The sequence below is a fragment of the Ambystoma mexicanum genome, chromosome 10 (genome assembly GCF_040938575.1).
Source record: "Ambystoma mexicanum isolate Mex_15411 chromosome 10, UKY_AmexF1_1, whole genome shotgun sequence".
Lineage (NCBI taxonomy): Eukaryota > Metazoa > Chordata > Amphibia > Caudata > Ambystomatidae > Ambystoma > Ambystoma mexicanum.
Window position 1 is genome coordinate 1,171,445,418 of NC_090932.1, and position 27,864 is coordinate 1,171,473,281.

At 48.4% G+C, this 27,864-nt stretch overlaps 1 protein-coding gene across 3 annotated transcripts in view; it reads right to left on the bottom strand.

Annotated features, from left to right (window-relative positions):
* The window catches only part of LOC138492131 (uro-adherence factor A-like), a 1,977,591-nt gene that overhangs the window by 1,587,731 nt on the left and 361,996 nt on the right, over positions 1-27,864 (bottom strand). For all 3 annotated transcript variants that reach the window (XM_069619116.1, XM_069619117.1, XM_069619115.1), the window contains exon 3: positions 8,087-8,224. In XM_069619116.1, coding sequence (XP_069475217.1) covers positions 8,087-8,224 — 138 coding nt within the window. The remainder of the gene's footprint in view (positions 1-8,086; positions 8,225-27,864) is intronic.

A 27,864-nucleotide genomic window follows, 5' to 3' on the forward strand; every position in this document is an offset into this window, starting at 1 on the left:
CGTTCTTCTGGGAACCTGTGAATGCTTTCAGTTCAAGTGCCATATGCCATTCTGGAACGTTACTCTTTCTCCCCCTACCATCCCAGGTGCTGGCAGTGTTGTGCTGAGCGGTTCTGTGATTCCAGTGTGTGTTTTAATGGACAGAAATACAGCAGGTAAACTTAAGAACACATGTCGCTGAAATTTTCCAGTTCACTGCATATCCCACAAACTGTCAGAGAGGAGTTTGTTGATGTGCCATATGAGGTGCTAACAGTATCTAACAAATCAAAGGAAACCTACGTCCTTAAAGGGGAAGCTTCTTTTGCCATAGCTACGAATTGGTGACTGCTCAGGGAGAGGTTAAGGTTCACTCAGTTGGGGAGCAGGGTGTACTACGGCTAATCTACAAGGTCACCCAAGGGATTTGGGTAGAGGCAACGTTGTTAGGACTGGGTTTCATTATCAGGGGAGGGGAGTCAGAAAGGTGCAGTCTCCCAGGGCAAGCCTGAGGTACAGGACTGTGAATGTCCTCTGCAACATGCAAGGCACCAAGATGTGGTGACTCAGGGATCCTTCCAATACCACCTCGCTACCCAACATTCAGTTGCTTGGATTCCCCCGGCCCCCTGAATGCCCACCTTGGTGGTCTTCAGAAAAAGCCAGAAGACTTCATCAAAGTCTGCTTTTACTTCTCTGTTGATGTGTACTGTAAATGCACTGTGTTACTAAAAAAGCAACCCAGGGAAGACTGAACTCTATCATTAAGAGGAGCGGAATAACCAACATACAGAGATCTCTTCAGAGTGGTTGCATAGTATTTATTTAGAATAGTCTTAGACGAATTCAGAGCGTATCTAGAAGTCACCACAACCTTTCTCACAGCCCCTAGGCTTTGATCCTGCCCCCACAGGGCTGTGGCTGCAGTTTCTGGGCCTCAATCAATTGACATGCTCCCCTCCACCGACTATTCGGTTTAGCTCAAATCAAAACAAGTAAGCACAGGATGGATTCTTTGTAGTTTTCAGTACAGTGGAAGTCACTAGGGAAATCAAAGATTTAGCAATAAAGGCAAAACGTCTCTGCATGGAAAGGAACAAGTTACTTACCTGTAACTGTTGTTCTCCAGCATGGGTCTGGCATGGATTCACATGCTCATGAATATTCCCCGTCGTCAGGCTGGGAATCCTCGGTAAAGAAAAAATCAATATCAGTTTCGTTTCTGATCTGTCTTTCTTAGTAGTAACCAATCACTGGTCTCTGGGTCATACTGCCCCCAGCCAATGACTGCCCTCTCCCTAAGCCCCGCCCCTGGCAGCCATCCTCAGATTTGGTAGCACGCCAAGAGGCAGTATGACCAAGTGAAGAGCTGCAGAGGGGTAGGTGGGAGGGTTCGCATGTGAATCCATGCCAGACCCATGCTGGAGAACAACAGTTACAGGTAAGTAACTTGTTCCTTCTCCAGCATGGGGTCTGGCATGGATTCACATGCACATGAATAAAAGAATACATAGCAGTATACATGCACAACCACGGGAGGTGGCAACAGGCTCAACATTAAGCAATACAACAACTCAATATTAAGCATCTCTTACCTCCTCACCAGGCTCACCTTAAGCGAACAGGTTGCGCAGCACTTCTTGGCCGACCCTGGACTCCTCCCTGGAGTCCCGATCGACGCAGTAGAATCTTGTGAAGGTGTGCGTCAACCTCCATGTAGCAGCCCTGCAGATGTCCAGCAGCAGCCCTGCAGATGTCCAGCAGGGGCACACCAGACAGGAACGCCGTGGTAGCAACGATCGCTCTGGTCGAATGGGATCTCGGACGGCCGGGCAGCAGTCGGTTTGCCAACCGGTGACAATGCATAATGCAGCCGGAGAGCCATCTGGAAATGGAAGTCTTCGAGAGAGCCTTCCCTTGATTCACAGACCCAAAGTTCACAAACAGTTGTGACGTCTTCCAAAAACTCTTTGTGCGGTCCACGTAGAACTTCAGCGCTCTAGCTACATCCAGCAAGTGCAAAGTCCTCTCGCCCGGCGTCGAAGGCGACGGAAAGAAAACTGGTAACACCAAGGGCTCGTTGAGGTGGAAGTCCGACGGCACCTTGGGCATGAAGGAAGGGTGTGTCCTCAGCACCACCCTCGTGTCATGAAAAGTCAAGTATGGAGGCTTGCAAGATAGGGCCTGAATCTCTCCCACTCGTGGTGCAGATGTGATAGCCACGAGGAACGCTGTCGTCCATGACAGGAACTTCAAAGGCGCCGAATGCATACGCTCGAATGGGGCCCCCATGAGCCTGGTCAGCACCACATTAAGTTCCCACACCGGGGCAATGGCCTTCACCGGCGGGAATGATCGGAATAGTCCCTTCATAAATTCCTTTACCAGGCGATGAGACCACAAGGACACCCGTCCGGTAGTCCTGGTATATCGGGAGATGGCAGCCAGATGTATTTTTATGGAGGCATGAGCCAGTCCAGCTTTGGCCAGCGACAGTAAGTACGGCTGCACTTGAGGGGCCATAATCCGCAGAGGGTTAATCTTCTGTGCACGGCACCAGACAGAGAACCTCTTCCATTTATGACCGTAACACTTGAGAGTTGAGGACGCCCTGGCCTTTGCAAGAACCTCTCTGCAATCAGCCGGGATATCGTACCCTCCAAACTCTAGTGCTGCAGGAGCCAGGCCTGCAAGTTCAGTGACTGTGGATCGTGGTGTAGAATGGCACCTCCTTCTCTGGAGAGAAGATCCGCGTCCGCCGGCAGCCTGACTACCGGGGACGTTGACAAGTCCAGAAGGTCCGGAACCAGATATGCCCCGGCCACGCCGGTGCGACGAGGATCATCCTGCACCTGGACTTCTTGAGCTGGTTGATAAGGAGGAGCAGCAACAGCAATGGAGGGAACGCGTATAGAAACAGGCCGTCCCAAGGGAACGAGAAAGCATCGCCCATGCTCCTCGGCTGGGGGAACCTGCTGGCGAACCTCTGGCACTTGGAGTTCGTCACCGTTGCGAACAAGTCGATCTGGGGTTTGCCCCATCGTCGGAAGAGTCGATCCACTTGATCCTGGTGCAGTTCCCACTCGTGGCACGAGCGTAGCTCCCTGCTGAGTGAGTCGGCAATGGTGTTTTTTATTCCTGCCAGGTGGAAGGGAACCAGGAACATCCCCTGGGCGACGGCCCAGTGCCACAGATCCTGGGCCTCCTTGGATAGGGCTGGGGATCTGGTGCCCCCCTGCTTCCGTATGTAGAACATCGTGGTGGTGTTGTCGGTGAAGATCCTCACGACTTTGTCCTTGAGGGACGGGAGGAATGACTTGAGCGCCCAGAACACTGCACGGAACTCCAAGATGTTGATGTGAAGAGACTTCTCCTCCGGGAGCCAAAGGAGATCTCCGGTGTGGGCCCCCCAACCTTCCAGAGAGGCTTCCGTAGTCACCGTCTCCTGAAACGCTGGGGTTTGAAAGTCCGTGCCCGTCGTGAGGTGAGCCCGGGTGCCCCACCATAGGATCGCCCGACGGAACTCCTCGTCGAGGGGGATCCTGTCCTCGAAGCAGCCCCCCTCCTGAAACCAGTGGGCATCAAGGAACTCCTGCAGCGGACACATCCGAAGTCTTCAAAGGGGTACAAGGTAGATGCATGAGGACATCATCCCGAGAAGGGACTTGATGGACCTCACCCTGGCCTCGTCCGTGGCTAACAGTCGCGGTACCTTGCCCAGGATGGTATTGGTCCTCTCCTCTGAAGGGGAGGCCAATTGCTCCACTGTATCGAGCTTCGCCCCCAAAAACAGTGCTACTTACGACGAAACCAGGTGGGATTTGGGGTAGTTGATGGAGAACCCCCAGCTCCGTGAGCAACCGGACGGTCCTCGCCGTATGATTGACGGCGAGTTCCCTTGACCTTGCCCGGATTAGCCAGTCGTCCAGGTAGGGGTAGACGTGGATCCCCTGCAGGCGCAGCCGCGCCGCCACTGGTGCCAGGCACTTGCTGAAAACCCTGGGTGCCGACTTTAATCCGAACGGTAGGGCTCTGAATTGGTAGTGGCGTCCTTGAACCACGAACCTGAGGAACTTCCTGTGCCTTCTTAGAATGGGGATGTGGAAGTAAGCATCCTCCAGGTCCAGCGACGATACGAAGTCGCCTTCCTCCAGCTGTCCCAGTACGTGCTGGAGGGTGACCATCCTGAATTTCTGTGCCTTGATGTACTTGTTTAAGCGGCGCAGGTCCAGGATGGGGCGCCAACCGCCTGTCTTCTTCCTGACGAGGAAGTACCTTGATTACACTCCGGAGCCCCGGAGCCTTCTGGGGACGAGCTTGATGGCACCTTTCTTGAGCGTCGCCCTTACCTCCAACAGCAGTTGAGGGACGTGATTTTCCTTCCTGGCCACGGGAGGAATGCGAGGGCACTTCTTTTGGAATTCCAGCGAGTGCCCGTTGGCCAGGGTGTCCAACACCCAACGGTCGGTGGAGAAGGACTCTTTTTTGCTTGGAGGCGGCCTTGCCGCCTTGGCCTCCTTGGCGACGACGGCGGGAACCCCCTTGTTTGCCGCGACCTCTGTAGGCCTCCTGGGAAGAGGAGCGGGCTGCCTGGCGGTAGGTGGAGGAGCCACCGCTGGATCCTTTGGAGGCACCCTGTCTGCCACCAGAGCTCCGAAAGGGCCGTCGCTGCTGAAGCACCCCAAGGGCCCGGGCCGTCTCCGACCTGTAGAGACTCATCCACTGCCTTACCAAAGAGGTTGTTGCCGTCGAACGGCATGTCCAACACTGTGGTCTGGACTTCCTGGCGAAAGTCTGTCGCCTTGAGCCATCCTCGTCGTCGGAGGCAAACTCCGTTGCCCAGTTGGCGAAATCCAGTATCGGCAATGTCCGTTGCCACCGTAATGGCGTGATCCGACGCCACCTCGCCCTCCTGCAGAATCTCTAGGTCCTCCGCCCTTTTGTCATCAGGCAGAAAATCTAGCAAGGGAGCTATCATGAACCAGAGCTCCCTGTCGTAGCGGGCCATGATCGCTAAGGCATTGGCAGCCTTAATCGTCGTCGCCGCCAACGAGATGACTCGTCGTCCCATAGAGTCCAACTTCTTACCCTTGCTGTCCGGCGGGGAGGTGGAAGTTGAAGCCGCCGCGCCCGCTGCCTTCTTCTTAGCTGCAGCCGAGACGACTGAGTCCGGCGTGGGCTGGGCCCTGAGGCACAAGGGGGCGGCATCAGGGACTCGGTACTTCTTCTCGTACCTGTACCTCTTGGCGGGTGTTGTGGCAGGGTTCTTGAGAACAGCAAGCCCCTTGTCCCAGATGTCGTCGAGTAAAGGCACCGCGAGGACAGAAACCCCTCCTTTTTCTGTTCTTCAGGGCAGAGCTTGGATGCCCTGGTTATCATGGCGTGGAAAGAGCCCACCTCGTCGGCTGGGGACGCCCGCGGGGGAGGCGATGACGGGATGTCTGCTGTGTCATCGCCGCCGTCGTCGTCTGTCCCCGTATCCGTCGCCGTATCCTCTCCTGGCGAGTGGGATGATGGGTCCACGGTTCTCGCAGGCACGAAGGGTGGAGCAGGGTGGACTCTCCTCCGCTTGTTCGGAGGGCTTCCCGACAGGCCTGGTTCTGGCTCCTCCGTCGGGGTGCGTGGTAATCTCGTCCTTATCTCGATACATAAGGATTGGATTGCCAACAAAATGGCCACCGAGCTATCCTGGGGCTCGGGCAATGGCTACAACGGACGGGATTGCCGCTCCCGTAGGCCCTGTTCGTCATCCTCGTCGCCATCATCGATCACGTCAGTAGGGACCGTCCCCTGGGATCGAACCTTCTCGAACCTCTCGTTGAGGTTTTTGAACCTCTCGTTGAGGCCTATGGACCTTTCGTTGAGGCCCCTCTCGGTCTCCACCAGTTCCTCCTCAGAGGCTGAATCCGAGTCTGTAACAGCCACCGTCCCCCGCTCTCTTTTCCAGCCGGGGGCTTCACGGGGGTCTTAGTGATGGGCTCGAAAGAGGATTCCCTCTGTGGCGGCAGGGATACTCTGGGCCCAGAGGCCGTTTCCATTGGTGTAGTCTCAGCCGTCTCCGCCAGGGTCGCAGAGACCACTTCGGTAGAGGCCTTAGCCGGGTGGATCAAGGCCCTCACCACCTTAGGTGCGTCCAGGGCCTTTGCCTTGGGGTGAGGGTCAATGCCTCGCTCCCCCTTCAAGATCGACCAGATCCGCTCCAGCGGCCTACCCGGGTTCTCAGACTTCCTCTTCCCCCGACCCAGAGTGCTGGCTCGTGGTCGAACGTGCTGGGGAAGTAGCGCCCTGCTTGGCAACCGAAGAGCCCGACCTTTCGGCGCTCCCAGAGCCCGCGGACTCGCTGTGCTTGGCCTTCTGTTGGGCCCCCGTCACCGGGGCGCCCTCAAAGGACTTAGAAGCCTGCTCAGACTTCTTCTTCGCCTTCTCACTTGCTGTGCCCTTCACCAGCCAGGTGGCGAGGCGGGAACGACGATCTTGTTTGGTCCGTTCCAAAAGGTTCTTGCAGAACGCACAGTCCTTCTCCACGTGCGTCTTGTCCCCATGGAGGCAGTGGAGACATCGCGAATGCTCGTCCTCCTTGAAAACGTTATATAATCCCTCTCCAGGGCAGTTCCTGAACAGCTTGGATCCGGGCGTCGAGCTCCCTTTGTCCTGGGCCATGTCTTGAGGTAGGCCGCAGATCTTCCGGAATCCTCCAAGAAGTGTAAACTCGATGAAAACTTCACCCTTGAGGGCCGTAGAAGAATTCCGAAACGGGTCCCTGTTATCGGAAGTAGAAACGGTAGAGCTTGAGGCTCGATTAAACCGAAAAAATGAGAAATTCTCCTGAAAAAACGTGAAAACGCAGTAAAAAACTCGAGAGCTAAACACGAGGACTCCCAACACTTGAGCGTGCAGTAAAAATCTGAGGATGGCTGCCAGGAGCGGGGCTTAGGGGGAGGGCAGTCATTGGCCGGGGGCAGTATGACCCAGAGATCAGTGATTGGTTACTACTAAGAAAGACAGATTAGAAACGAAACTGATACTGATTTTTTCTTTACCGAGGATTCCCAGCCTGACGACGGGGAATATTCATGAGCATGTGAATCCATGCCAGACCCCATGCTGGAGAACAGATGTTCTCCTGATGCATAACAGTTTCTAAATCTGGGTCCCATGTCAGAAGGTTCATCAAATCTCACCCCCATATGGTCAGGGGGAGATGTTTAAGTTGTTTTGCATTTCTTCATTCCTCATCTTGGCTTTGCTAGCTTCAGGAGACTGCTACACCTGGCTCTCTGCACTTTGCCTTAGTCAGCCACAAAATGTGGGCAGAGTGGTTCTAGAAAGGCCCCAAAGTGCCACCAAGACTCCGATCACTTAAGCTGGTATGTGGACTGGGTTAGAAGATGCATCTCCTTTCCTTATTTGTGGAACCTAGCTTAGTTTCTCAAGTCCCATGTATCTCTATCTCCTCAATGACTTAAGGAGCTCTCGTTTTCCTTTCCTCACCTGGGCTCTTTGTGCCATCATCTACTTAGTGCTCTGTCACATGCTTTTTCCTCCTTGTCTCCTGGTGTGGGGATGAAAATGTGGGGACAAATAGATATACAACTGCAAAAATCGGGTGCAATACTTGGCAATTCCATAGAGGAAAGGAAGATCTTCGTTTTTTTTATTACACTGCTTTCCATTATTTCTTTTTTTGTACTCTGCACTTCAACAGGGTTTCCTGAACTTTCAGCGCAAGTATGCAGTAAACCCTCAACATGCTTCCTCTGCACATGGAGGTGCGTCAGGAAATAATGGAAGAGGGTGACAAAGCAGTCACACTCTTTCCTGTGGCTGTTCCCTTGATATTGGAATGAGCCATTGATAGAGAATTTTGAACTAGTAAAATTACCCTTCTATTAATCATTGGTTTTGTCATTTATTTTCACCTATGTGCTTGATCCCATTCAGACGAACATCAATTGCCCTTTCTTTAATAGACATTTGCTTTAATATAATGTTATATTTATTTGATCATTCGCCACATTTTTTTGTATGCTAAGGCACTCACCCGCCTTACACACATACACACACACGTCTGTACATGAGAAAAAGGGCACACATGAAATTGATTTACCTGTTTTTCAACATGTTGTGGTGCCAAGAGGGCTACCGCGACCTCATCTGGACGAATAAAACTTGGATCCTTCTTGATTCTTCTTCTTTCAGCCTCTCTGGTGATTTCTGTGGGAGAGGCTCTCCCACTGTCAATCGGCTACAGAAGAAAAACACAGAAAGCATAACAACCTAATGGTTTATGGATTACAGATTAATCAGTCAACACAGCTAAGAAGGAGAAAAAAGACTGCAAAGGGGTAGTCACAGGTGAGGTCAGGGAAAGTCTTTCAACATACAGGCTCTTTACCATAACTGGAAAATACGTAGACAAGCTTTGGCGAATCCAATAGTTTGGGCCATGTACATGCACACAAGCACATACTGACAACATAAAGATAGTCACACATGCACCCCCAGATATGTACCACGGATTGCAATCACAGATCAGAAATTCAGTGATCACACAAGATCACTAGTGCTACAAGATTGTGAAAAGGGCAGAGGTGCACGTTAAACATTGCAAGCAACATTAGCTAACATAACACACATACAGCATATAGTTTGCCACAAAAGCACAGACACCAGTGGCCAACCAGGGAAAGAAGTTCCCAAAAACTGTTGTCGTATTTTATTTCATTTTTCAAAAGAAAATGTGAAACATTTTACTGTATGGTGCTAGGGCTCCAGCACAAACTTTGTTGTAAATACATCAGAACTTTGCATCCCAATGTCTGAGTTTTCATTCTCTCACAATGATTCCCACTATGTAGATAATAGCCCTCTTCTCTTTTTCTTTTATATACACTTTGTAATTTGAACTACGATTTCCAGAATCCAGTGTCTGACCTCTTATTCTCTGACAATCTTTATTGCACACTTTGGTGCTTGAACTTTAATTTCCAGAATTCTGTGTCTTCTCTTCCTTCCTCTCACAACCTTTATTAGACACTTTGATACTTTGACTACAATTCCCATAATTCATCATTCATATTCAGAGCTTTCCTTCTGTCCAATCTTTTTTCAATGCATTGACACTTTGACTACATTTCCCAACTTGGGGAATTAGGCCAAAATAGTGTATTTACCTCTGGAATATCACTTCCACTTGGTATTGTCCTCATTCTTCTTCTCACCCTGTCTAAGGTTTTCCTATTGATTTCCAACATATGTGCTTCTCACATAATTATGGCTGCCCTTTATCCAACTTCAGGCCAGCCCCCTGCATACCACATGACTCTGAGCACATGTCCCAACCAGGAGACAGCCCAACTCCTATCACACAGGTGCAATTCATGTTATCAAGCACCAGCCAAGGGAAGGTGGGAACAAGCTTCAAAAGGAGGCCTGGCGAGTAAGTCTCTGTAACACCTGGAAAGAGCATGCAGGAGGAGAGCGGCATACTATGGGAGATCAGGCAGGATCTCTAGAATAGCCGGCAAGAGGGGAGCAGCAGATCCGGGAAGACCCTTGCTCTGATGATTCTGAGTTAGTGCAACTTGAGGACAAACACCCTCAGGGAGAAGAGTCTGGTGTGTGGTAAAGTGGCAAAAGTGTGGTACAAAAAGGATGCAGGAGAGGCAGCGGATGCAACATTTCAGGAAAGGAGTAGGTCCTGGTTGGTTGGAAACAGAGAAGGAAATTGTTGTAGACCATAGACAGAGGGGAATGAATTTGGAGGCGTGAACAAGGGTTACCATCTGGAAGGTGGCAGAGTATGATGCAGGTGAGTGACAATATAGAGGCATGGATAATGTTGGGTAGAAGGAGGAGTGAGGTATCCGAGACGAAGTTCAGTGATGCAGCTAGAGACAGGACCCTTCCTGAGATACAATTCAGGAGAAGGGAAAGAGACATGAGTTGGGAGAGAAAAGCAGGAGAGGCTGTTTGGAAGTACACTGAGGATAATGAGAGTGAGATGGAGGTTGACCCTGGAGGAGTGAAGGGAGTAGTTTCTTACCTGTAACTCAATTTCTCCAGCGTTGATATCTTTCACAGATTCACATGCTGTGAATATTCATCGTCGTCAGGCTGGGAATCCCTGGTTACTTATATTTGAATTCCTTTCCTAAGGAAAACACTTTTGACACCTTAAAGTCCTACCCACGTTGTTGTGGGTGCTTTTAGTCCCTACCAATAGGACTTTGAGTGTGTAGCTTCGCCCCTGCAGCGTCCCCTCAGATATTAACCACTTTTGCTGGTGGATTATCACATACAGAGGGTGTTTGCCTGGAGGGGAAGGCTGGAGGGTGCATGTGAATCTATGAAAGATACCAACGCTGGAGAACTGGAGTTATAGGTAAGAAACTACTCCCTTCTCCAGCATTGGTTCTTGCATAGATTCACATACTGTGAATAGATTTTATAGCAGTATACATTTCTGGAGGAGAAGAACAGGCAAACAGATCAGGAAAAAAAGCCTGCCTTTTATGCCTGTGCAAAAAGTATACACATACATAACGATAACCCCGGGAGGTGCGCAGGCAGTAGTGCCTTTTGAAAGTGTGGGGCACTGCCCACGTTGCTGTGTGGCAAATGTATTTGATGGGGGCTCCAGACCAGAGAGCTGCAGAGGCTGCCCCGGCTCTTTTGGAATGGGCCCTGGCTGTAGTCTGCAGTGGCCAGTTGGCCCTTGCGTGGCAGAAGGAGATACTAGAGGATATCCACCTTGCGATACCCTGCTTCGTGATTGCTTTCCCTTTGTTTGAGGGTCCAAAAGTGATAAAGAGCCGTCTTGCTGCTCTAAAGGATTTAGTCCGGTCCGGGTAATATTTCAACGCCCTTTTGACATCTAGGGAGTGCAGTGCTCTCTCCGGTGGGGTGTTGCTGTTTTGGAAGAAGGTAGGCAACTTGATGGTTGCGTTTTTGTAGAATTCTGTTGCACTTTAGGAATAAAGTGGGGATTGGTGGAGAGGATCACCTTGTCCCTGGCAAACCTGAGGTATGTAGGATCCACCACTGATGCTTGTAGCTTCGAGACCCGCCTGGAGGACGTAACTGCGACTAGGAAGGCCACCTTCCAAGTCACAAACTTGATATGCGCAGAAGAGAGAGGCTCAAATGGGGCTTTCATGAGGCCAGCTAGGACCAGGTTAAGCTCCATACCAGCGGTATCCTTTTCTTCGGCAGAAAGGAGCAGAAGAGATCCTTTAGAAAAATGTTGAGCAGTCTGTCGCTGTAGAGGGGTGGTCTCCCTCTCTTTCTTGTGAACCTGGAAATTGCTGGCAGGTGTAACTTTATACAGCAAATAGCATGACCTTCTTTCGCTAGCTTCAGTAGGTTTGGAAGCACCTGCTGCGGCTGTATGGTCAGTGGTTGCAGGTTGGGCTGCTGCGAACACCATGTGCAAAATCCTCTCCATTTTTGGTTGTATGAGTTGTTAGTGGAAGGGGTCCTAGCTGCCGCCAGTATGCATTGGCATTCCAGTGGGATGTTTAGGTGGCCAAATTCAGAGTGATCAGGAATCACTGTCAGCTTGAGGAAACGGGGGTCGTGATGTAGGATTGCACCATTTTTCTGAGACAGGAGATCAGCTTGGGCTCCCAGATGGATTGGGTTGTCCGCCAACAGCTGGAGGAGGTCGGAGAGCCAAGTTTGTCTGGTCAAGTATGGTGCCACCAGGATTATTTTGCAAGAGTATCTCCGGATCATTTGGATTTTCTTCCTAACCAATGAAATTGGAGGGAATGCGTGTGCAAAGATGTTGGTCCATGGGACTGAGAACGCATCTCCTCGCGAACTCGGGTGCGGTAGCCTGCTTGCAAATTTCTTGCACTGTTTGTTGGATATTATGGCGAAAAGCTCCAGTGGAGGTTGGTCCCATGCTGCGAAGATTTTGTTGATTTGGCTGCTGTGAAGCTGCCATTCGTGGGATTGCGTCATGTCCCTGCAGAGGGTGTCCGCCCACTGGTTGTGTATCCGACGGCAGGTGGAATGCTTGTAGAGCGAAGTTGTTGCGAATGGCCCGGTGCCAGATCGTTTGAGCTTCCTTAGACAGGGTCCTTGACCTTGTTCGTCCCTGTTTGCGAAGATAAAACATTGTGGTGGTATAGTCCGTGAGGATCTGCATTACTGAGTTTTGAATTAGCTGAAGGAAGGATTTTAGGGCCCAATGGACTGCTTGCAGTTCTAGGACATTGATGTGCAGGGCCGATTCTTTGGGAGTCCATAGGCCTTTGATCTGGTGTTGGCCCAGGTGAGCTCCCCACCCCACCAAGGAAGCATCAGTCACAATCGTGAATTGAGATGTCGCCCATTGTCCACCATTTCAGTGATCTTGACAACGCAAGCGTGATGGTGATTTTGTCTCCCCAGGAACCTTGAGTTTGTGACCATCTATTTGGCTGCCAGGAACTGTTGTGCTGGTCGCATCTGATGCCTGCAATTGGGTATTAATGAAATGCAAAATGACATGGCTCCGAGCAGTGCCATGTATCTGCGCACTGGGAGTTGTTTGTTTGGGGTGAATGAGCGTGCCAGAGACATCAACCTGTGCACTATGTCGGCTTTGTGCCATTGAGAAACGTGGACCCAGGAATACCAAACTTTTGGATGGCATTACGCAGGATTTGGTGTAGTTGATTGTAAATCCTAACTGTTGGAGTAGAGTCTCCGTCTGCGTCAGTGAAGTCGTTGTTTCCTGGTGTGTTGGGGCTCTGACCAACCAGTCGTCTCGATATGGATAGACATGGTGGCCCTGGAGCTAGGCATTTGGTGAAAGTCTTGGGGGCTGATTTGAGGCCGAAAGGGAGGACTCTGAATTGGTAATGCTTGTCTCTGACATTGAACCTGAGATACTGCAGGCGCCTGCAGTCAATTGGAATGTGAAAGTAGATGTCTTTTGAGTCTAACGCTGCTAGATGTTTGTGAGGCTCAATCGCTTTTATGACGTCTTGTAGCGTGGCCTTTTTGAATTTTTGTGTCGTGATGTTTTGAACCCTTTCTATAGCTTTTTTGGCTAACATCTGATGCACCTCTTGTTGAAGGATCCGTTGATGCAGATGTGACAACGTTACAGGAGGTATGGGTTATTGTCTGTGCTTGAATTCTAACAGATGGCCTTGTTGGATGGCATCTAGCACCCATCTGTCCTTTGTTATCGATCGCAACCTGTCGATGTAAAAGCGCCAAATTTCCTCCCACCTGTGCGTCCTTGCGACAGTCATTGCTGAGATGTCAGACTGCGTGGGTCAAGGAACACCGACCGAGGCAGATGACAGGTCTTTTTCGGTAGAGGCGATAGCCTTCTTACAATTCAATGAATTAGTCTTGTTTCCAGAGCGCGCGGCTTGCAGGGTACAAAAAAACCTGGCAGGCCAGGGGAGCACACAGCAGAGCTAGAGGGCAAAAAGAACATAAGTACAAACCATAAGAATCGGTTATCTTGACTTGTTTGTGTTGCCCGCAGACACCTCCCCAAAATCACCAACTCTTATGTGATTTCCTGCTAGACGAGAAGATGAACCTACTAGCAGTGCAGCCCACAGCTGTTATCATAGACCACAAAGAGGGCTGTCTTTCAGGGAGAAACAAGGACAATAGAACAAAGTTCCAAGGCTGACAGGAATCACCAGGGAGGACCCTAACCCGTACGGAACGAGGACAAAACTAGGGTAGTCTTCAATGTCCACGCAAAACAAATGTACAAAGAAGTCCTGTAGAGGTGAGGGATCCATGGAAGAACACAGGGCAACGTGGGGAGAAACACAGGGCGCCCTCACCGGTGCACTAGAGCGTCCCAGAGGGTGAGGAGGCGGTTGATGCACAGAAATCTGCCTAAAAGCAAAGCCACAATATCCAGGAAGTCACAGCAGAAACAAGCCGCACACTGCGAAGCTCCTCACTGTTCAGCAGAGCGTCCCGTATAGTGAGGAGGAGGGCTGGCGGTGGAAAGCAGAACAAGGGAGATGTATAGAAAATGTCAAGCGGGGTGAGCAGGTTTGAGGTGACCGACAGACAGGGAGGGAGGGAGGCAAAAACAGTGTTGGTACAACGTAGCAGAGTTCCAGTCCAGCCAGGCGTAGTCCGAAGAAATGCACAGGTCGGGATCAAGGAAGCAGAATGAGAGTAAAGCACACAAGGCACCTTAACCTTGCAAAAGCATGAATGGTTTAGGAGCAACGAGCCAGTGCAGGCAAGCACTTAAATACCGTACTTCCTGAGGCATGGAACGCAGAAGGCACAGCGTTCCACGCAGGTCAACAGGCTCCAAGAATCATGGGGGATTAGTTTTTGGTATACGCCGAGCACAGCTTTGTACCAATCCCCATGGCAACCTCCACTCTCTACCCTTTTATAAACAGGCCGGGAGGCAGCGGGACACGACAGTACCCCCTCCAGCCCAGCAAATGAAGGCATCCCCGGGAGGAGCATGCTCTGGAGAGATGGAAAGCCCATAACAACCAAGGAGCATGGATGTTGCTAATGGGCTCCCAGGTCCGATCCTCGGGACTGCCCTTCCAATCGATCAGATAGTAACGTAACCCCCGAGTGACATGGATATCCAAAATGGCCTGTACCTCGTATTTGCTGTCCCCACACACATCTACGGGAGTGGCGACCCGGGGAATCCTAGTGCCTGCCATGTAGGGTCGTAGCAGTGAAACGTGAAAAACAGGGTGAATCCGCCAACGAGAAGGCATAGTCAAACGGAAAGCTGCAGCATTGATATGTTTGGTGACTGTGTAAGGACCCACATGGCGAAGATGTTTGGTGGAGAGTCAAACTAGGACACAGGCGTGGTACTCCATGGCCGGCGATAAATGCTTATCTGCTTGCATCTTGGTGTGCTCCTGGGCAGCTTGTAGGTGCCGAAGCACAGCCGAGTGAATGGTGACAAGGGCTTGTTTAGCCTTATCGGCCGCCGGAATGCGGGCTAAGGAGGGCATAACCGGAGGTATAACCCTGGGATGCTGCCCATATAGGGCATAAAAAGGGGAACAGCCCACTGAGGAGTGGTGCGAGTTGTTATACGCGAACTCAGCTGCGCCCAACACCGACTGGTACTGTAAGCAGAGGCAGCGCAGATATTGCTCCATGGTGGCATTTACCCGTTCCGTCTGGCCGTCAGTTTGTGGATGGTAAGAAGAGGATAGACGGACGTCCATGCCCAATGCCTTAGTCAGTGACAGCCAGAAGCGGGAGGTAAACTGGGTGCCCTGATCGGAAACGAGAACGAAGGGGAGGCCGAAGAAACAAACAATGCTATCAAAGAACAGGGAAGCAAGAGCAGAAGCCGAAGGGACTCGCCGGCAGGGGACAAAGCGAGCCATTTCCGTGAATGCGTCAACCACCACAAGAATTGTGGACATGCCTTGTACAGGTGGCAACTCAACCACAAAATCCAAGGAGACCATTTACCAGGGTTGACGGGGGATAGGCATTTTCTGAAGTAGCCCCACTGGTTTTCCCGGTGGTGTTTTGCACTGGGTGCAGACGGAACATCTCGCTATGTATTCTCCCATGTCTTGCTTCATACGTGGCTACCAACACCACCTGTGGAGTAAATCATACGTTTTTTGATTGGCCAGGGTGAGCAGCTAGGCGGGCATCATGAGATCATGAAACCATTGCAGAGCTTGGAGTCTGGTTCAGGCATCGGGTATTTAGAGAAGCCCTTGCACATATGGCAAACCGGAAACAAGACAGGCATTGAATGCAAGGAGGTCAGTGGGATGGTCTCGGGCCTAGCGCTGAATGCCATCCAACAAGGAGACAGAGGCCAAACAAACACAGATTACGGAATCCTTGGCCAGGATGGGTGTAGTGGTTTTTGTACTGTGGCAATCCCCTGCAAATCGTGACAGGGCATCAGCCTTGCCGTGAAGGGGGCCTGGGCGGTAGGTGATCACAAAGTTGAACAATGCAAAAAACAGATGGCAACGGATCTGTCTTGAATTGGTGCACTTGGCATGGGATAGAGCTTGCAAGTTGCAGTGATCTGTATACATTGTTATGAGATACTTTGCCCCCAAGACATGATGCCTCCATTCCTTGAAAGCAGCCCAGATGGCTAACAGCTATTTTTCCATTATGGTGTAGTTCTTTTTGGGAGGCGTCATAGTCTTGGAATAGTAGGCAACCGGGTGCAGGCGTTGCGTGGAGGGGCACTTCTGTGAAAGTATCGCCCCTACTGCCACAGAAGAGGCATCGGCCTCCATGACAAATGGCAAGGATGGGTCTGGATGCTGCAGCACAGGTGCCGTGGTAAAAGCCTCCTTCAAAGCCTGGAAAGCCAGTTGTGCCTCCGTGTCCCAACAAAAAGGAAATGAAGGACTGGTGAGGCGAGTGAGGGGTGCCACAATGGTCGAGAAGGACGCGATAAACCGCCTGTAAAAATTAGCGAACCCCAGAATGACTGTAGAGCCCATAGAGAGGCGGGGACTGGCCAGTCCAGAACTGCTCGCACTTTGGCACTACTCATGTGAACACCTTGTGACGATATGACAAACCCCAGGAATTCCACAGACGTGGCGTGAAAGACGCACTTCTCAAGTTTGGCATATAAGGCGTGCTCCCGAAGATGTTGTAACACGGTGCGCACATGCTGGACATTTGTGCCTCTGTTTCGGAGAAGATAAGTATAGCATCCAGGTACACCACAACATAACAGTCCAGGATGTCCTGGAACACCTCGTTTATGAAATGCTGGAGAGTGGCTGGGGCGTTACATAGGCCAAACGGCATAACGAAATACTCCAAGAGCCCGTACTTGGTTTTAAACGCTGATTTCCATTCGTCACTTCGCCTCATTCTCACAAGGTTGTATGCACCCCTTAGATCAAGTTTCATGAAAATATTTGAAGCCTAGGCGATCAAGCAACTCTGTGATCAATGGCAAGGGATATTGGTGTGGCGGTCATTGACTTCAGCGACCTGTAGCCCACACAGGGACGTAGTTCACCATCCTTCTTGGGAACAAAGAAGATGGGCGAAGCTGCGGGCGAACAGGAAGGCCAGATGTGCCCCAGTCTTAATGACTTATCGATATAGGCCTTTAGTTATTCTTCCTCCTGTTGCGTAAGAGAATAGATACGCCTGTGGGGTACTGTAGCTCCTGGAATAAGATTGACCGGGCAATCGGGGGAAGACGCTCCGAAAGTCCCTTGTCAAACAGGTCCATGAAGTCTTGATAGGCCAGAGGTAAGTCGGGCGTGAGTACTTGTGTGGTTGCACTGATAGAAGGCACGCTGGACAATAAGGCCAAACACAGGGAGGACATTACTTCCCCATCAGCAAGAAGACATTCCCTGGTGCAGAAGCTAGAAGACAAACATACAGTCTGTTTCACCCAATCAATAAAAGGGTTGTGCTCCTGCAACTAGGCCAGACCCAGTATGATCCCAAAATGGGGTGCGGAAATGAGATAAAAAACACCCATTCCGAATGACCCTGCAGGGTAGACATAAAGACAGGACTGGTCTGTTCCATCTCTTTCTGTTTAGAAAGGAGTGGCAAACTGTGTTTTTTGGCCAATTGAGCATCTATGTAATTGCCCGTTGCGCCGGAGTCTATCATAACGGGGCTGGTGAAACCCACACAGTCGGGAGAGGCGAACGACATGAGCAACAGCAGTAAGACCGTCCGAGTCACCAAAGAACAGACCCGGCCTTGTGACCCGTTCTAATGGCGGGCCTTGGCGTTTACCACAGGTTTGGCAGGGCGTTTGGGGCATACTCTAATGAAGTGACCTGTCTGACCACAGTAAAGGCAAAGATTGTTCGTCATATGTCTTTCTCATTCTGTCTCTGTGAGGGGTCCGCGTACAGCCCCTATCTGCATGGGTTCGGTATCTCCCACCGAAGAGTGGGAATTGGGTCTTGTTTGACAGGTCGCATTTTGGGAACCCGTCGTTCACCCCGTCTCGGCTGGAGGCGAGCATCCACCTGCAGTACTAAGTCCAGTAGATCCGGGAAGACTGAAGGGATAGACTGGACAACAGATAGTACATCCTTCAACTCCTCAGAGAGGCCTTTGTAGAACACCACAGCCTTTTTTTGTTCCAGCCACGTGATCTCGGCCACCAGTTGGTTGAAACGGGCGAGATATGACAACAGGCTCTGCTTTTCTTGGGCCAGAGCCAGGAACTCTAAGTCGGATGCCTGAGCTTTATAGCGCGCATCGAAGACAAGATTCATGGCATTCAGTACTGTGTCGAAGTCATACAAGGCCGGGTCATTAGACTCCAGCAAAGGGTTTGCCCAGGCGGCAGCAGTCCCCCCCAGATGGGACAACACAAAAGCTGCCTTTGTCGTAGAATTCGGGAAGATCAAAGGACGATATAGGAAGTGCAGGTAGCACTGATTGATAAACGTCCTGCATGTTTTAGGATCTCCCATGAATCGTTCCGGAGGGGCTAACGGAAAGGGCCCAGGCAAAACAACAGGGGCCAGGCCCCGGTTGGGGTGGAGGTGGAACAGGGGGTGGCGCAGCAGCAGCCCCGTCCCCGAATTCCTCATCCGTGGGCAACGGGTGATGCCATGTCTGTGCGAAGAGTCGCAAAGGCCTGCAACACTGAGGCCATGGGATCCGCCCCAGGATCCATTACAGAGTGGCGTAAAAATAGGCTCCTAAATTTGTCAGACTGCATGTGTCAAGGAACTCCGACTGAGGCAGGTGATAGGTCTTTTTCGCTAGAGGCGATAGCCTTCTTGCAATTCGATGAATTAGAGTCTTTTTTCCGAGAGCGCAGTTTGCAGGGTACAAAATACCTGGCAGGCCAGGGGCTCAGGCAAAAAGGCAAGAGCACACAGCAGAGCTAGAGGGAAAAAAGAACATAAGTACAAACCATAAGAATCGGTTGTGATCTTGACTTGTTTGCGTTGCCAACAGACCCCTCCCCACAATCCCCAACTCTTACCTGTTTTCCTGCTAGAAGATGAACTTACTAGCAGTGCAGCCCAGAGTTGTTATCGTAGACCACGAAGAGGGCTGTCTTTCAGGGAGAAACAAGGACAATAGCACAAAGGGTGATAGGAATTACCAGGGAGGACCCAGACCGGTACGGAATGAGTACGAAACTAGGGTAGTCTTCAATTTCCACGCACATTTTTTTTTCTCCAACAAAGTCCTGTAGAGGTGAGGGTTTCTGCTTGTAGTGAAGACGGAGGAAGATCAGAAAGCGACCAGCAGAGCGTCCATGGAAGAACACAGGGCAAAGTGGGGAGAAACACAGGGCCCCCTTACTGGTGCAGCAGAGCGTCCCAGAGGGTGAGGAGGCGGTTGATGCACGAAAATCCACCTAAAAGCAAAGCTACAACATCCAGGGAGTCACAGCAGAAACAAGCCGCACACTGCAAAGCTCCTCACTGTTCAGCAGAGTGTCCCTTATAGTGAGGAGGAGGGCTGGCGGTGGAAAGCAGAACAAGGGAGATGTATAGAAAATGTCAAGCGGGGTGAGCGGGGTTGAGGTGACCGACATAAGCAGGGAGGGAGGCATAAACAGTGTCAGTACAACGTAGCCGAGTTGCAGTGCAGCCAGGAAGGGAGCAGTCCGAGGGAAGCTGTACATCGGGAGCCGAATGGGGATGAGGCAGAGGCGTAGTCCAAAGAAATGCACAGGTCGGGATCGACGAACCGAGGAAGCAGAACGAGAGTACAGCACACAAGGCAGCTTAACCTTGCAAAAGCATGAACGGTTTAGGAACACCGAGCCAGTGCAGGCAAAAACCTCAATATCTTACTTCCTGAGGCGTGGAATGAAGAAGGCACACAGGTCAACGGTTGCCAAGAATCATGGGGGATGTAGTTTGTGGTGTACGCCGAACACAGCGTTGTACCAATCACCATGGCAACCTCCATTCTCTGCCCTTTCGTAAACGGGCACGAGCCGGGAGGCCGCAGAACACGACATGAGACTTGTTCTGCCTACCCCTCTGCAAGGTGGCCAAGCTGCGTTTGTGTTATGGTTGGTGGTCGTTTCTGGATAGTTGAAAAACTGCTAGTTTCTTTTATATCCATGGGCGTTCTTGCATACATTTTGGAGTCTTTTGTTGAGGACGACCTGGTTTGATCTGAGGCTCCCCAAAAAGGACGAAAAGACTTTCTGCCTTGTAAGGCAGTTAGTGATCGCACGGTATCAGAATCTGCCTTCATGGCCTTAAGAGCCTTGTCAATTTGGTCTCCGAAGACATTTTCGCCCTCAAATGGCATGTCCACAACCTTATGTTTCACATCCTGCCTGAAGTCGGTGCAGCATAGTCAACCTTGCGTTCTCAGGACCACCCCATTATCAATTTTTTAAACCCTGTATCTGCAAGGTCCACTGCAGTATTTATGCTATGGTTCGAGGCTTCTTTGCCCTTGCGTACAATTGTCATGGCCTCCTTTCGTTGCTGTTTCTGATAAATGCTGGAGGATGGGAGCCAACCGGTGCCACATTTCGCGGTCATAGCAGGTAACTATGGCTAGGGTGTTGGCCACTTCAACTGTTGTCGCCCCGATGGTGAGTATCTTTTTGCCGTACGTATCTATTTTCCTGTCCTCATTTTCTGGGGGTGTGGCGCATTTGTGCTGCGAACGTGCTTTGTGAGTAGCAGCCGATGACACTACGGACTATGGGGAGGGCTGAGAGGTGACACGCTTAGGGGTTGTGTCCAGTGCTTTGATTTTTTTTGTCCAGTCTACCTTTGGCATGCGGGTTCAGTGAAAGGGTGCTTCAGGGTTCGCAACCCCTCCTGCCACATGTGTTCCAGGATGGGTATAGCAAACACAGCTTTCCAGCGTTTTCCCATATGATCAAACAGAAAGCAGTTATTGTTTTCCTCCACCTGTGTTAACCCAAATTCTTGGCATGCCTTTGAGACCATGGCGTGAAAAGCCCCAATGTCGTCTGGTGGGGAAGGCAGTGCTGGTCTACCTCACGGTCTTGGTCTGCATCATTTGTATCCCAGGTATCATCCTGGCGAGGGGAGTTAGATGTGGTGGAATAGTCTGTATGCCTTCGATCAGTGTCCTGATCTGTGCCCACCAGTTCCGCTTCTTCTTGTTCACGTACCAGCGGACTGCCCCTACGTGGAGGAGGGGCTCTGGGTGGGGGCTGACACCTGTGCGCTGAACGTGGGCGTTTCACGTGGTCTCAAGATGAGTGCCCCTGATCCCTTTGTTGAACAATTTGGGCCTGTTGAATTGGTGCTATTTGGTCACCCCTCTGTTGAAGGGTTGCCCGAGGTTGAGGCGGTGGTAGCCTGGCTTTGAGTTGTCCCAAAAGACCTTGCAAAGTTCACAGTACTTGCAGGGATAGATGAGACTGTGCGTTTATTAGTGGGTAAGCTGGTGTCACCTCTCCTGATCCTGAGGGTGTTGCAGGAGGAACCCCGAGGGGTGTGGCTTGCTGTCCTACTGGTTTTCTTTCCCTTCCTGATTGGGGTTGAATGTATGGTCTGTCCTGTGAGTGGGACTGGATTACTGTGCATTCCTCGGAGTCTGAATCTGTAACTCCTGGGCAATCCTCCCTAGGAGGTTCAAAACCTGACGTTATCTCATTTTGCAGAAATTCATCAGACATGATTTCCGTGTATTTTATGGGTGATACTCCTAGAGGGAGTTAACTTGGTTTTGTAGGGTTAAATACCGAAGATAACATCAGTGCGCAGATCCCAAAATTCCAAATGTAGAGTCCATAAAGCTTAATACAGAAATAGGCTTGAAATCCAATTTATTGTTCACTAAACAGCCGACACGTGTTTCGACCTATTCAGGTCGTTCTCAAGGCTGTACATTTGAATGAAATTCACATACCAGTGTTTCAATGTATGGATGTGGCCAATGTAAACAAAAGAATGCCCCAAGGTAAAATAAAATAAAACAACAATTAGGGCATGCTACTTTAGCGTGAGAAAAAGCATAAATCATTGCAGTACACAATATGTATGATTTTACTCTTACTTTGTATTGCCATCTCAGACTGAATCTGGCGCATGATGACACGTGCATATCCTTATTTTTACTTTGTATTGCCATTGCAGACTGAGTCTGGCGCTCAGCGCCAATGTTAATATACTTGATAGGGTATTGACCCTGTTATTACTGTTAGTTTTCGGTATCAGTACAGCTTACTCTTTGAACCGCAATAATTACGCGGGTGACGTCACTCGCAAAACGTACGCGTGACATCACGCGTGCAGCCTCATTTTCACTCTGCTAGATCTACTTACACTGAGCTTGCCGCACGGCGCCAGTGCTAATACTTCTATTAAAGATTTGGAGAGGGGGATTTCACCCCGTTACTACATTGAGCTACCAGCATCAGGTATAGTTATAGGCATCTCTTCGGATATTGGTTTGTTACTAATTGTTTCTAAACACTCTGCAGAGATTTTATACAATTTCTTTATATTGTAGACATATCGTTTCTTGCACTGAGTCATATACCCATTGAGGGTAAGTTACCTTTACTCCTTTTTTTTATACTAGCTTCATTGATCAATTCGTATATTTTCTCATCATTAGTTTACAGACAGTAGAGACTTATCTCTAAATTGTTTACCTTATCATTACTTTAGGTAGCAATTGTGCTGCTCAACACATTACCCTGATCAATATTTCATTGGAATCACGGTATGTTGCAACTTCCCACATACATATTGTGTACTGCAATGATTTATGCTTTTTGTCATGCTAAAGTAGCATGCCCCAATTGCTATTTTCTTTTATTTTACCTTGGGGCATTCTTTTGTTTACATTGGCTGCATCCATACATTGAAACACTGGTATGTGAATTTCTTTTTCTATTTGTGTCATTATGTTTGAATCTTCATGGTTTGATTATCTTTATACATGCTTACTTTTAATTTTGTGTACAAATGTACAGCCTTGAGAACGACCTGAATAGCTCAAAACACGTGTCAGCTGTTTAGCGAACAATAAATTGGATTTCAAGGCTATTTCTGTATTAAGCTTTAAGGACTCAACATTTGGAATTTTGGGATCTGTGCACTGATGTTATCTTCCGTATTTAATCCTATGTTTACTTGTACTGGTGTTTACTAGGGGACATCAGTGGAAGGTTATCAGAGCAGCAGGCCATCTAACTTGCTCTAATTATGGTATCAACCAGCGCACTGGCTATTTATGACCCCCAGTCTGTCTCATATCTGTAACCTTTCGTTTTATGCTGGTGCTGCTGATAACCACATTAGTTTTGTTTTTGAAACAATGGTTGATTATTTACTCAATAGGGAAGATGATCGGGCTGCTCTTTTTGCGCCTAGAGGAAGTACTGCCAATGCATTCAGGAGCAATCGTAGCTCAATAGAAACACTCAGGCAGAAATGTATCAAATTGGAACGATTATCAAAAAAAGAAATTAATAAATATTGGGAGCAAGCTTCCCTAGCCAATTACTTAGAAAATTATAAAACACCAAGAGGTCTACGTATTCTTATTTTTCCCAACTTGAACAATGATGAAGACGCCGACCTGGCGGACAAATGGGAAGCAAATCTCACTCAAAGTTCACCAATTATGATTGAAATACTTATCATGCATGCCCAAAGGGAGCATACTCGAGTTATTGCAGCAATAGATGCTCTTAAAGAAGAGATTAAAGCTATGCCTAATCCTGAGGCTACTAAAACAAAACATTTTAACACTATGAATGACATTTTAAGAGAATACCAAGATGAGATTAAACTTGGAAAATTTCGTAAATACTTTAGAGATGACCAAGATTACAGGCAAGATCGTGTTTATACATTCCAAACTAAATACGATATAGTCCCATCAAGATCACGAGGGAGCACAGCTAATACCAGTCCTACCAGTTCTGATCCTGATTCTGACACAGAGGCTTTGGCATCTACCTCTGAAACACCCAAAACAGAAACTGCTAAATCTGATACTGATACCAACAGAAAGGGTTTTTTTAGAACAAATCAGATGCTACAAAAAAGGCAGCCAGTATACTACCAGCTACAAACAAGTAAGATTCCGAAATCCCCCAGTGCAAAATATGCCAACACCTATTTCCATGCCAGGGGCAGCAGGGGAGGCAAATGCAAACCTAGAATCCGGACGAGCAGGAATTCTCACAAGAGACAATGCCAGGAAACAAATGAATAGGTGACTCAAGTTAATTTGGTTGTCAATTTGTCTGACCATATTCTGACAACAGATCAAACAAGGGTCCTTAACAAGGGACTCTCTTTTGCTCCTTTCAAACCCACAGATTTTGTTCAATTTCAGATTGATCTGTTTAAATTTACCAGGAAATTGAAATTAAAGAAATTCCTTGCCACTCAGGTCAAAATGTATCATCCCAAACCACCAGTACCTCCACTCAGTGACCATACGTTGTGGGACATTGATCATATCGAGACATTGGTATCCCTTACTACAGACGCCACCTACAAAAGATCAAATCATGTCAGACTTGCATGTTCAAAATAGGCACTTAAACATTATGGAGTTGAAACCAGCATCTACATTTACACCAACCTTTGCAAGTGATAACATCATTGATACCTTTCATAAAGCTATGATTAAAGATATATATTTCCTTCTGGACAAACCATCAAAAAAGAACAAATATCATAATGTGGATACACAGGAGCTATCAGCCTTAAAACAACTAGAGGACAATCCCACTATTATCATCAAGGAAGCCAATAAAGGTGGCAACAATGTGTTACTTAACACACATGACTATATTCAGATGGGATTAAAGCACTTACAAACGAGAGGTTGCTACATCAAACTCAGCAAAAATCCTACCAAACAAATTGCATCAGATCTCCAAACCTTGATCGAACAATGGTATACATTAGGATTCCTGACTGATGACGAAAAGAAATTTCTTACCATTACTGACCCAACTATGCCAACTCTATTGTTTGCCCAAAATACACAGCACTTTGATACTCTGCCAGAAGTGAGGCCAATTATGAGCGGCATATGGTGGGTTACGGAAGCGATTTCACATTATCTAGACGAAATATTTCAGCCTTTTGTTGTGAACATGAGTTCCTACATTAGGGACAGCACTCAAATTGTACAATATTTGCAAACTGTCAAATGGCAACCCACCTTTCGTCTGGCCACCCTTGATGTTTCCGCTTTATATTCCAATATCAAACATGACTTAGCTGTTCAGGCATTGAATATATTTTTCGCAATTCATCTGCATCTTACTATAGTCATATACAAATGGTTATAGTGTTCTTGCAATTTGCGCTTACCAATAATGTGTGTATTTTTAACAATGTGTACTATTTACAGTCAAAAGGAGTTGCCATGGGCGCCAAATCTGCACCATCTTTGGCCAATTTGTTTATGTCCTTCTACGAAGAAACCCATGTTCTGAACAAACTAGAATTTGACAATGTACTGGTGTGTTGGAAAAGGTACATAGATGATGTTTTTATAATTTGGCAAGGCACCAATGATTCTTTTGATGATTTTGTTACTCATGTTAATGCTAACAATTTTGGAATTACTCTGTCTGGTCACTCAAGTCCCACCAACATTACTTTTCTTGACTTAGAAATCTTTATTGAAAACAACACAGTGCATACTAGAACCTTTCATAAACCTACCTCTGTTAATGCCATATTGCATGCTAATAGCTGTCATCAGAGAACTACAATACATAATATTCCCTGTGGTGAGTTCTATAGGGCGAGAAGAAACTGTTCTAAAGATATAGGGCCTCATTACACGGTAGGCGGTAAGGGTTTACCGGTACCGGTATTTGACCGGTACCGGTAAATCCTTACCGCCTTACTACAAGGTCCCTTTGCGGGTTGGGGAATTTAACGCCTGCTTTTTGCAGGCGTTAAAAATCCAACCCGCAAAGGGACCAGGGTGCTAATTACGGTACGGCAATTTGCGGTACCGTAATTAGCGCCTTCCCCATTCCCATTATGCCCTATGGGGCAAAAATGGGAATGGGGAAGGGCAATGGAGGAAGGAGTAATTACCGCCTTCCCAACCTTGGAATAGGGCGGTAATTCCCCTTTCCTCCAAGGCGGTACCAGTAAATTACCGGCATGAACCATGGCGCTAACAGCGCCATGGTTTACCGACTACCGTGTAATGAGGCCCATAGATTTTCAAACAGAATGTACACAGCTTAACAATCGCTTCAAGCAACGAGTTTATCCTGCTTCAGCAATATCTAAAGCATCACATAAATATCAATCTGTCAAACAGGCAGACTTGTTAAGCACTAAAACTCATTCAGATAGTTAACAGAGACCGGTTTCTTTAATCACACAGTACACTAGTGATTCTTCAACTTTATACAAGCTAGCTTCCAAGCATTGGCATTTGCTTAAACTGGACACAGATCTTACACCATATGTCTCAGACAGACCTAACTTTATTTTCACTAAGGCTAATACTCTCCGCGATAAACTTAGTCCTTCATTTCTGGATTTACCTGATACTGAAAGACAAACAACCTGGTTACAGAACAAAAAAGGTTTTTTCAAATGCGGTGATTGTAATCAGTGTCAATATGCATACCAAAGTTGTCAGACATTTGTAGATTGCAATGATATTCAAATTACAATTAGAGATTTTATCAACTATAAGACCAGATTTGTAGTTTATGCAATCATTTGTGTTTGTAATAAATTATATATAGGAAGCACGATCAGGCAATTGAGAATACGCAGTAGGGAACATCTGTCAAGTCTTAACAAAACTGGTGCTAACCTGCCTTTAGCCTTACATTGGCAAACAGAACACCAGTTAGCCAATAAATCAGACATACGGTTTTTGGGTCTGGCCAGGGCATCTACTGGTAAACGTGGTGGTGATCTTTGTGTGAAATTAAGGAGACTAGAATGTAAACTCATTTGTCATTTTAGATGTACTTCACTTGGACTCAACTCAGACCATGAAATGCATGTTTTCCTATAATGTTTTATTTTCTCTATTTACATTATGCTTGCCTTGCTAATGGATGCCTCTACTCTAATTGCCATTAATTTTTGGCGATCTAATATCCTTACTTTGTTCCACACTTTGTCATTGTGTTGCTGCTTCAATGTACTATTGCACATTTGGCTTTAATCCACATATAATGTATGTGATTGAACTGTGATACTCTGTCTCTGAATGAGTCTGACAGAACTTTGCCATTTTGAATTGCGTAAATGCTTAACTGTATACCTCACTATATAGCCATAATTAATGTATGTGATTGCACCGTGATACTCAGTCTAAACAAACGCGCAGTAGCATTCCTTGCTTATCCCTGCTTACCCTGCGGGCAGTCAACTCTGAATATTGTCTTTGTGGGCACAGATGCGATATGTTGTGGGAACTTGCATACTGCCTTTCGGAAAGCCTACATTCACCTTCATTACTTATATATTCAATCACAGCAACATACCACCACTATAATCAGCCGCATCTGAACCGCATCAATGAGGCGGACTGACGTCTTTGCGGCATGCACGCGTATTACGTCGCACGCAAAACGGGCGTATGACGACATGCGCATGGCATTACTCTTACTTTGTATTGCCATCTCAAACTGAGTCTGGCGCATGATGACACGCGCGTATCCTTATTTTTACTTTGTATTGCCATCTCAGACTGAGTCTGGCGCTCGGCACCAATGTTAATATACTTGATAGGGTTTTGACCCTGTTATTACTGTTAGCTTTCGGTATCAGGTACAGCTTACTCTTTGAACCGCAATAATTATGCGGGATGACGTCACTGCGGTGCATGCGCGCGTGACGTCACTCGCAAAACGTGCGCGTGATGTCACGTGCGCAGCCTCGTTTTCACTCTGCTAGATCTACTTACACTGAGCTTGCCGCATGGCACCAGTGCTAATACTTCTATTAA